An 11,602-nucleotide genomic window follows, 5' to 3' on the forward strand; every position below is an offset into this window, starting at 1 on the left:
TTGTTATGATCATGTGGTCGTGATCAGGATTGATTGTTATTACGCATAAACCGAACTAATGCGTTTATTTGATGTTCACATTTTTATTAAGTCACGTGTTCGCGCTTTGGTTATCATAATGCTAAGTTTGGCTTTATTCATTTTTCATCATTAGCACACTATCACCATCATTTTTTTAAACTCACAAACCCCAAAATCGCTTTTTTTTCCAACATTTGAATTGAATTCACTTAAACTTGAACGATTTGTCAGAGAGAGTTGTAGAAGTATCCATTTTATGTGTTAGAAATGAGTATTACAATATTTTTAAAATAAAAAATAATAATTCTTTTAATTTAAAACACAACTTACGAACCAACTCAACCCATAAATAAATAAACGGGTCGGTTCAAGACAATTTTGATAATGAACTAGTAAGATACCCGTGCTTCCGCACGGGTAAATTTATTTGATATTGTATAAATTTTAATTAGATACATATAAATTTAAAATGAATTGTTTAATTATAAATAAAAAATATCATATAAATTCAATTATATTAATTAATTATATATAAAAAATTGTAAGTTGGAGAAAAAAATTGAAATTTTAACATTTAAAAATAAAAATTAACTCTCAATTAATAGTAGTTGTTGATTAAAATAAAATAGATATTGTATTGATAATGACCCGTGAAATTAAAAAAAAATCTTTGATGCAATATAAAATATATTTAAATACAAATATAAAATGAACAATAATCATATAAATTTAATTGCATTAAATAATCATAAAAAAATTTGAGATGGAGAAAATTAAAAAAAAAAAGGATATTATCACTCCAATAAAAAAATGATTGATTAAAATAAAATAGATATTGTGTTGATAGTGACCCGTGATAAAACAAAATTTTTAATTTTATTAAAATTAAAAAATAGATATTTTTAGGAGTAATAAATAAATAGAGAAAAAAATTAAAAAAGAAAGTAAGAAAGTGTGAAAAAAAATGTGAGAGAAATTTTAAATTTTAATTAAGATAGTGAAAATGTGTAATGATCAATTAAAATAAATTAAATATTGTGTTGACTGTGACCCGTAAGATAAATAAATATTTAATTTTATTAAAATTAAAAAATAGATTATAATTTTTGTGATAATAAGTAAATGGAGAAAAATTAAAATGAAAGTAAGAAAGTGTGGGAAAATGAAATGTGAAATAAATTTGAAATTTGAAATAAGAGAGAGAAGATTTGTGTTGGAGAGAAAAAGTTGAATGCTAAATATTGCAATTGACATGTGGCAAAAGTCTTCATTTTCATTGGACAATAGAAAAGTGATAGAGTGATTTTGTTAATTACTATTTTGTCCAATTTGTAGTGTAATATTTTTTAGTAAGAAGGGTAATTTTGTCAGTTTGATCAATTTCTTAGTAATATGTAGATAGTAGATTTGTGGATTTGACAACAAACTCAACCCATCTCTGAATTCTCAAATATTGTGAAAACTTGTTCTAAAATATCTCTTCAATTACCTTATTCGCTGCCATTCATGCTTAATTTTTTAATGGAACATTTAAGCACTGTGACCTTGACTGCTTTCAGTATTGGTCTTTGTTGTCTATTGGTCTTTGTTGTCTTGCTTCTCATGCTGGAAACAGCAATTTCTATTCATGTATTTCTAATCCGGAGAAGAATGTATATCATATTTGTATAAAGACTTCATTAGGGACATCTTTATTAATTCATGAATAGAATATTGCAATTTGCAGGTTTAATTGGAGTCTATTTCAGCAAAAACATTCACAACAAAAACACGAATAAACTAGTATAGCAAAAACAAAGGCAAAAAGAAGTGCAATACATTCAAGAATTAAAACTGCATAAATAAAAGTACAACTTTACTCAAAATCTGAGGACTTAAACAATATTTATGCCACTTGGACCATACTAGTAGAAAAAAGTTTCTAAGCTACAAAAAAAAACTGACCCAAATTTTACTTTGGGATAGAAAAGGGTCAAATAACTTGAGGGGATGGAACTTCATAAGATCAAAAACTAAGTTTATTCCCAGCCTGTAGGTGCAACAGATTCAATTCCGGCAGTAGGAATTTGTTGTGGAGGTGGAACAGCTTCACCCCATTCCCCTGCAACTGAAAGAATATATTCTATCAACAAAACACAAATACACATATGATGCAATGACAGCAGTAAAACAAATTGAAGATCAAGAAAAACCCTCAATCGAAGATGAAGGTGCCTATAACTTCGATTTAGTTTAGGATGGTTTATTAAATGAGCAAATAATTATGTACCAGCTTCTGGGGCTGTCCAGTTGACAGCAGGAACTGCTGGAATAGGCTGTGGAACTGCATCATTCCATGGTTGCTCAATGGCTGTGGGCCACTGTCCATCTGATGGAGCTGCATTGAAGTCAGCAATGGCGTAATCTGGGACAGGAACTTCATCCTCCTCTTGCTCTTTGGCCTCTTCAGGTTCTCTGTAGAAGAACAGATCCACCTGCATTAAAGAAAACACAGTGTGGTTAATCAAACCTTTCCGATTCAACCTCAAGTTCTTGAAGGTGGGACATAGTGTCATGTATGTATACTTCATATTAATTGCAAAACATGAAATAAAAAATAGCTTACCATCACATCCCACTTAAGACCAGGGCGAATGGTACCACGCATCTGCAAAACCATCCTAGCCAAAAGCCAAAAGAGACAACCAATGCTGTGCTTCCCCTTGTTGTTAGCGGGAATTCCAATGTCAACATATCTCATAGGAGAATCAGTGTCACAGAAAGCAATTGTTGGAATGTTTCCAAGGGCAGCTTCCTTGATTGGCTGCACACAGACAAAACATACAAAATTCCACAAATTGATTATACAGCATATAACATTGACTGTTTGACCGATAGAGCAGGGAAAGATAAAACCAAAAGCACATAAATGGAAGAAGTGAAACCTGGTGATCAGTTCTTGGATCGGTGAGGATGAGAAGACGAGGCTCACTGAAGGAAGTTTGGAGCTGATTGGTGAAGGTACCAGGAGTGTGTCTTCCTGCAATAGCATGAGCTCCAGTGTACTGAGCAAACTTAAGAACGGCTCTCTGTCCATAAGGCCTTGCAGATTGGACAATGATATCCTGAGGGTTTTCAATGGCAACAATTACCCTAGCAGCCAGTTGTAGTTTCTCCCATGTCTTTCCAAGATTGATAATATAAATCCCTAAATTAAAACAAAATCAATCAAAAATTAATTTTGTCCAACACATCAAACTCTTAAAAGCAGAAAGTGCACCTAAATAATTGAGCATAATCGAATTTTAATACAAAAAAATATCCTTTCAGTGTTTTCAATTACCAATATACAACTATTGTACTTTAACCTGCCAATCGCTATCTTGTTCAAATTACAATACATAAACAATTTCAAAAGCAAATAACACCAGATCCTATAAATCTCAATTCTCAACCATCTAATCTCAAATACATTATATACAAACTTCAATGAGACACTATACATGAGGCTTAAAATATGCATGATACATAACGAAACTCGATAGGATTTGAATTTTACCGTCGTTCCTGCGTTTGAAAATGTAACGCTCCATTTGGAAGTCACAGTTCTTGGTGCCGAGGTGGACATCGGCCGCCAACATCATCTGAATATCAGCTTCCTTCTGAGACAACTGACGTGGTGCTGCTGCGGAGGTTGCCATGATTGATGGTGTTTATTGCCGGCGACCGGAGAAACCCTGAAAAGCTCTGATTGCGGCACTCACTGTGAACAACTCGGCTAGGTTTTGTTTCAGCAATGAAAACTAAATGTGTAATATAGCGATGCTGTATGATGGGTTTTAGTGGGTAAATGACCCGGCCCAATATTTAAACACTCGTAATGGGCTTGGCCCTTGTATGTTTTTGTGATTCCAGAAAGTTTTGTAAATATTATAAGAAAACCTTATAAATTTTATTATTTTTTAAATAATATATAATATAGATTATAATGATTAAAAAATCTTATAAGGTTCTTGAAGGTTATAGATTAAAAATATATTAATGATAAATATTTATTTTAATATTTTTAAAACAAATTTTAAAAACAAACTGATAGATAGGCATTAAGATTTGTGAGAAAAATATTTGACAAAACGTGAAAGCATCATAGTTTTGGTTCCACCGTTATGAGCGTAGTTTTAACAAAATAACTTTTGAATAGCCACGTAATTAGCAACAACATTTGAAAAGTAGGGAAGTTTTTGCATAAAGCCCTGTGTTTTGGCTCTCAAACCATCGTTATAGGATATGTTCACTAAAGGCCAAGGAGACACTATTGTAAAGGAGATGGTGGACCTGTTTGAAAAGGGACTTATGAAAGTCTCTTTTGAAGGAGGAAACTGATTCCTGCCAAAGGTCACAATGAATGAGAAGCTTTTTCAGGAAATAAGTAATCCTTGGAATGAGACGTTGATCATAAAACTCCTTAGGAAGAATGTAGGCTATCATTTGATGAAGGATATGATGAAGAAGATGTGGAAACTTACCATAGGTTTTGAGACCTGGACATTGACAATGGTTTCTTTATGGTCAAGGCTGAAGTGCTTGGAGATAGGCGTGTTAAAAAGTGTGTGGATGTTGTTTGACCATTATTTGGCAGTAGCTCGATGGACTTCAGACTCTGCATCTCTTATCCCAAAGGTGGAGAAGACTCTGGTTTAGATTCAATTTCTAGAGTTTAACTTATTATATTATGATGAAAGTGTCCTTCTAGTTTGGCATCTATTGTGGGTACTCATGTTAAGGTGGATAGTTACACCCTAAATGTAGATAAGGAAGTGCAACAATTTGTGTGGAGATTGATCTGACCTTACATGTTGTAGAAAAGGTCAGTGTTAATAAAAACTAGTACAATGTGCAATATGAAGGTCCTTACATTATCATCACACCTGTGATTGTAAGAATACATTAGATCATTTGAGGCAGTCGACCACTCCTACGGTGGTGTAACCAAGAGGTCTCCTAGAAAAGGATGTTGACAATGAGCAAAGACTAACAGAACTGCATTAGGAAGTGGGCGATGGTAGCGTCGAAATTGTAGAAAAAGAATATGAAGTCATGGTGATTGGTTGGTGGAGTAAAGGAAAAAACACAATAAAAGACTCACTTATGGTCAAGGGAAATCTTTATCCAATAATACGTCTAGAGATTTTGGGAGTTCTAAAATCAAGGGGATTGATGTTTCCTAAAAAGGAATAAGCGTTGAAAATAAAACTATTTGACCAATCAACTTGATGCAGTTTCTAAGAAACTACGATTTGATAAGAGTGGACCCATCCTACACAAAAATGGATTGTCTCCTGCTTACCTCTTCTGCTCTATCTTCTGCCATGAATCTGAGGGTTAAGAAATTGTTGAAATAAATAAATAAATGAAAGAGAGATAAACATAATATAATCCAATGGTCAATTTTAGCGCAGAATGAAGGGCAGCAGAGTGGAAATTGGAGACGATCTGGATCCATCCTACACGCGTGTAAGCCTACACGAAGAGGGGACCTACGATCCAAGGCCAACCATATCTTGTTATTAGTGGACCTTCTCACAAAACTGGACCAACTTTTAATTCTTGCTTAACACAAAAGGGTGTGCCTAGCATTGCCAAATACACCTTCCTAAAATATCGATGTTGTGTCATCGTGGTATGCTCCAAATGGATCTATGTCCTAGATGTAATCAAGACGCTGAGATGACTTTATATTTCCTGAGAGACTATGACTTTACTACTCGCTTTTGAAAATTTATCGGCTTCTTAGACCCAATATTCTTCCAAGGGGATGGTTCACATTATTGGATTAGACAAACCATTAATGGTGGCCCTATTTTTTTAGATGTTTGTTGGTGGTTGTGGCGTGCTAAGAATAAATATTGTCTTAGTGATGAAGAGGTATCTTCCTGTATTTTGAAACTCATCACAGTGAATTATGTTAATTAGTTAGGTAAATGTTTTCTCATACATAATTTATCTCATCCAACAAGAACGATCACGTTGAATGCATACAAAGATAGTAATATGATTTTGAATGTTGATGGAAGTAGCCTCAATAATCCCGACGTCCTGGGTTTTGGTAGATTGATTCAAAATGATGATGGTGTTTTGCTTCACAGTTTTGCGAGTAATATTGGTTATTCCAACATCCTTCACGTTGAGCTGATGATGTTATATCATGGTTTATGAATGTCCCGGGACCTTAACATCGACGACTTGATGTGTTATTCTGACCTTAACTCTTTTATGAAGCTTATTTCAGAGTCGGATAATGTTTTGCATCTTATGTTGCAATTCTCCACAATATTAAGAAGCTTCTCACTAGGAAATGACGAATTCAAATATTTTATACTTGTAAAGGGTGGAATATTTGTGCTGACTATTTAACAAAATATAGCCTAGTAATGATCAATTTTTTGTTGTCTCGTGTAGAAATCACGACTCTCCTGCTAGTTGACACTAGTGAGACTTTTTTTCCTAGATAATTTCTTACGTTTTTTCCTATATTTTATTTGTAAATGATATTACAAAAGTTGAAGAGGTGTAGTTGTATATATGTTGTGTTGCAAGCAATGTGTCCACAGTTCAAATCCTAATGAAGGGTAAAATTTAGAAATGTTTTTGGAAATTTTGATTACCTTTGATGACAAACAGATGCCACGTGTACAAATATGACCACTTTGACACTTTTTAAATATAAGGGACCAGAATGTACCTTGGGGTATACTTAAGGGATCAAAAGGGTATTTTGCCTAATAACTATATATTTCATTTCAAACCAAAAGAAATGGAAGATATTGTGATTGTGAGTTATGGTGGAAGAGCGGACGATAGAGGAGCAGGATATAAGGCACTGGTTGGACTGGACAGAGGAAGGGCGATAGTGGTTGATTGGACGGTAGAATTGTTTAGTGGTGTTTGAAGTAAAGAAGAAGTTTAAATTTAAAATGGTCATATAAAATTTGTATGGAATGTGAAAGATTTTATTGAAAAAAAGCTTCAAACAAAAAGAAATATGAGAAGACTTATTTTTTTTCAGAAGATGAAAAGACAGAGTATAATAAACTCATGATATTTTTATAATTTATATTAATGGATACAGATATTCGAGGACACATGTATCATTAAATATGCATTATGTATCCATAAAAAAATAGTATTTAAATATCCATTCAGTTTATCTGCATATATCCATTAAGTTATATGCCCCTTACTCGTGACAAATTTTATTCGCAGATATTCACGTGTACGGAGATTTTTGCCATCCCTAAATATGATGGTAGTCATTTCCTCTTTGTTGGCTTCACTCAGCTATCACTTATTAGATGAAGAAATTTATTACAATCTCTATGTAATCTATGTGATTAGTTCTATAGGTGAGAAAACCTCTTAAATCATGAATTAAACATCACATCAAATATTAGGGGTGTTTAAAACTAAATCGGTCCAACAGAAAATCGTTTAATTGAATCAAACTATACTGTAAAAAACTACATTTGGTTTGGATGTGTTTGGACATTTTTTAATAAAATCGCACAATTTTATTTGGTGTGAGGTTTGTATTTTGCAAATCTAGCAAAACCAAATCAAAATCAAACTACATTATGTTACAATTCAAACTTCACTTAACTCACATCTAACTCATATCTATTTTGCTTTAGTCTTACGATAACGAGTGATATTATGTTCCTCACATTTTGGGTTTCAATTTCAACCTTCTAAAATCTCTTCTAGCATTATCGCACACTCTTCTCATCTTCTTCGCTTGGTACATGTCGTTTTTTCTTCTTTAATCTCTCATATCTTATGTTCTCTCTTTTTCATCTTCTTACTTGTATGTTAACGTTTTCTCTTCCAATTTTGTTTTTATTGTACCTCGTCTTCTCTAATTTCTCTTCTCTTATATTTTTTCTTATTCATCTTTTCCAATCTCTCATCTCCCTTGTTATTATGTTTAATTATAATATTTTTATATCGTTTTATGCTATTGTTTATTTTTTTTATTCCACTTTTGTCTAATATAATTTTTGTATATTAAATGAGAAGTTGGTGTCCTTACATGATGAGTTTTACTGTTATTTGGTAATATATGAATGACTAAACCATAAATTATATTGTCATATATATGTCTTGTATGACTCAATAAAAATTTGTAAAAAATCAAACCAATCGAACCAATCCAAATTACTTTGGTTTGGTTCAATTTTATTTCTAAAAGTCAACCTAAACATAACGAACTACAAATTGTTTTTCTCTTGCAATTCGGATGACTTTTACCGTCAAAATCGTTCAAACCGCACAAGTTCTTATGTGAATTTTGTGATTAATTGTTTTTTGTTAATCTCGGTATGATATTTGTGTCCAATTGAGGTTTTGTTGTCCATTTTTTCTTCGTTTATGAGGTTTGAGGACCTAGGGTTCCGAGGACCCTTTCATTAAATACATATTTTGAGTGGAGTTTTTTGTTTAATCTGGTCTAAGATTCGGGCTAAGGGTTCTTTTCTATAGTAAGTTTTATGTTAGTGATGTTAGGTTTGAGGTTGTTTGGCCATAGGTTATAGGTTAGGTTTTGCAACGAGAGAGGGAGGTCAATTTAGTCGTTTGAATGAGTGTTTGGTGATTTTGAGGACGAAATTGGAACGGGGGGTGAAATATAGGTGGAGTTGCTTCTAGTAGTTTAGGATTCTAGGTTAGTTTTAGGTGGCGGTGGCCGAAGAAGACGGTGGCGGCCACTGTGTGTCGTCGTACCATATAACTCTGGCGGGGTGTTTGTTTGAAGGTTGGGTTGCAAAGCGTGGTGAGGTAAAGAGATGTGAGAGAGTGAAGGGGTTAGAGAGAGATTGGAGGTGGTTGAATGAGGGTTGAGGAAACCCTAGCGCTTTTTAAAGCGCGCCTCCCAGCCACTGATGGTTGACATTTGGCAGCATCAATGCCCTCGAATCTGTTGACTCTTTCATACAACTTTCGGATCCCTTGCATGCAGCCCTACCATAAGCTTGGTATGTATACTCCTTAGACCTTTTATTTCCTTTGACTCTTTTAAGTCTCCTAATCAAGTGGCTACTATTTAGTCAGTACATGGACTCTCATTTGGGCCTCTCAACCAACTAGGTCAAGCCCCTTTACTTCTCTTACCCCTCTGGTTTCCTCTTGCAGCGCCCAATCTTTTGGGCTTTGTTTTAATTTGGCTTTTGCTTTTGCTTTTTGCAATCTTTATTTTAATTTTCACACATTTTTTTCTTTATTTATTTATTTGACTGTTTTTGATTAATTAATTGATTTTAATAATTTATCTTAATTAATTTAACTAATTATTTTAATAGATTAGTTTTATTAATTAATTTTTATTAACCTAATTAATTAGTTTAATTATTTTAATTGGTTAACTAAAAGAGAATAATCATCATTTATCATTTATTAGGCTTTAGATTTTTTTTCTCTCTTTTGTTTGTTTTGTGATTTTATTTGTTGACTTTGATTTCATTGCTTGTTTATTTTTTTATTTATATTATTTTCCATTTGGCAAAATGTTCCCTTACTCTTGGGTTGTTATAATTTTATAGCTTTTTTTTTTGTTTAATTTTATTATGCTAGTTAATTATTAATCCAAGATTAAAATCAATCATTTTCATAAAAAAGAAATAAAAAACTTGATCCAACGTCAAATGTATTTTCCAAATCAAATTCAATCGAATGTATCATAAACGGTTGATTCAACGTCAAATGTCATTTTTCCCGATTAATTCAAATAATTTCATAATCAATTAACACTTGATCCAATGTCAAGTTGTCTTACCTCTTTTCAAAACATTTTTCATAATAAAACCGAATGAAAAAGGGGTGGTTAGGACATATTTATCCTGTCTTTTTCTCAAGTACTTGCATTGTTAGTCATACTTAGCTTGTGGTCCGATGCTTGACTTCCATTAAAAATACTTTAAACAAATGAGTTGTGTTCGGTCCTTATGGGATGAAAAGGAAATGGTTTGGACGTACTTATCCTTTTCGTTTCTCTTAGCTTGTGGTTAGATGCTTGTTTCCCGCTAAGGATTTACGATTAAACCCGCCTCACAAGTTTTCTAAAAAAAAAATTTGAGATGAAAAAGGAACGGTATGGACGTACTTATCTTTTATGTTCCCCGAGTACTTAGATAACTAGTCGTACTTAGCTTGTGGTCTGACGTTTGGCTCTCGCCTAAAATCCATTTCATCAATCAAACTATCTTTTTCGCTTTTGCGTGACTCCAAAATCCTTTTGATAAATGAGTATGCTTAATCCATTTTGACGCAAACTAAATTAACGCTCCAACCTCCAAGAGCGAGCAACATGCAATGTTTAACCGTTCAATGCGACTCAAGCATCACTCTTTAAAAGCAAACAACAAATTTATGGTTATTTACCATGAATTACGAAGCTCTAATTTTCTTATTGCACTCGAGAATACGTCGGCATAGGATTTTGAAATCTTGGCAAGCACAATAATAAAAAACCTAAAAAAATATTTTCTTTCTCTTTTCTCGCATAATAAGTAGAAGATCGCAAATGATATCATGCTAACATTCATTCGCAGGACTAACTAAATGGATCCTGTTGAGTACAACTGATGTGAGAGTGCTAATACCTTTCCCTTGAATAACTAGCTCTCGAACCCTAATTCGGTTGCGATGAAGATTTGTCGTTGTTTGTGGGTTTTATCGATATTTCCACTTTCCTTTTGGAATAAATAAATTTTGATGGCGACTTTGTTGTATTTTGAGCGTGCGATACGCTCGGGTATTTTTTGCGCCGCAATACAAAGGGGGTTGAATTTGGTTTTATATATTTTTCTTCTTACAATGCAAATGTTATTTTCTTTTTATTTTTCCGGAATTATGTTGTTTAATTTTAAATAAAAGTGCAGAAAAATAAATAGCAAAGATGTAAATGACACAAAAATCTATACTAGTCCCCTTTATAACCAAGGGTACGTCTAGCTCCTTCAAGTATTGAAGGGTTTTCTACTATGTTAAATCTTTATACAACCTCACACCAAGACTCTCTTATAATCTTTTAACACTAGCAAGAAAGCACACCACTTTCTTTTGCAACACTTTAGGGAAAGTACACCACTTTTTTCTACATATGCTTGTCATCACACCTTGGTGAACAAGTTACACCAATATGATAAAAATATATTTTGAGTAACAATGATCTTGAACACTTTTCAAAATTAAGAAATTTGATCTTCTCTTTCCAATAAACTATTCACAATTATATAGACCTTAAATGCTCAAAGGTTTGATGCAACTTTTCTATATTACATTTCCCTTTATTATTATCTACCACAAAACACTCAACAAACAATTCACTTCTCTCTTGCCTTCGAGGCTTTCTTTACCTTAATCGGACATGTTACTTCTTTTCAATCGCAGACATGTAAATCATAAAACTCCACACAATGAGCAGCTATCATAATGCTATAATGCGAACGACTTCGTCCACTAAAAATCACAAACAAAACAAAATAATTTTTTAAGCCAAACTGCGGCACTCTAATTCCTTAAAAGGGATACGTAGGCATTAAGTCGCGACCTA

At 33.0% G+C, this 11,602-nt stretch overlaps 1 protein-coding gene across 2 annotated transcripts; it reads right to left on the reverse strand.

Annotated features, from left to right (window-relative positions):
• Positions 1–1,817: 1,817 nt before the first annotated feature.
• On the reverse strand, positions 1,818–3,806 carry LOC131655516 (small ribosomal subunit protein uS2). Of its 2 annotated transcripts, none has more exons than XM_058925373.1 (5): positions 3,560–3,806; positions 2,946–3,208; positions 2,627–2,824; positions 2,291–2,495; positions 1,818–2,122 (listed from the first exon to the last, which is right to left on the reverse strand). In XM_058925373.1, exons 1-5 carry the CDS (start codon positions 3,699–3,701, stop codon positions 2,040–2,042), a joined length of 891 nt encoding a protein of 296 aa, XP_058781356.1. In that variant the 5' UTR covers positions 3,702–3,806; the 3' UTR covers positions 1,818–2,039. The 2 variants fall into 2 exon arrangements, with proteins under 2 accessions (XP_058781356.1, XP_058781355.1); XM_058925372.1 differs by having other exon boundaries at positions 1,818–2,128.
• Positions 3,807–11,602: the final 7,796 nt, after the last annotated feature.

Source organism: Vicia villosa, linkage group LG3, assembly GCF_029867415.1.
Source record: "Vicia villosa cultivar HV-30 ecotype Madison, WI linkage group LG3, Vvil1.0, whole genome shotgun sequence".
NCBI classification, from domain to species: Eukaryota; Viridiplantae; Streptophyta; class Magnoliopsida; order Fabales; family Fabaceae; genus Vicia; species Vicia villosa.

Coding starts and splice junctions, on each gene's coding strand:
- LOC131655516 (XM_058925372.1), bottom strand. CDS start 3,701: ATGGCAACCTCCGCAGCAGCACCACGTCAGTTGTCTCAGAAGGAAGCT. Junction 3,209..3,559: donor TTTCAAACGCAGGAACGACG/GTAAAATTCAAA, acceptor GTTTTAATTTAG/GGATTTATATTATCAATCTT. Junction 2,496..2,626: donor GTCTTAAGTGGGATGTGATG/GTAAGCTATTTT, acceptor TCTTTAATGCAG/GTGGATCTGTTCTTCTACAG.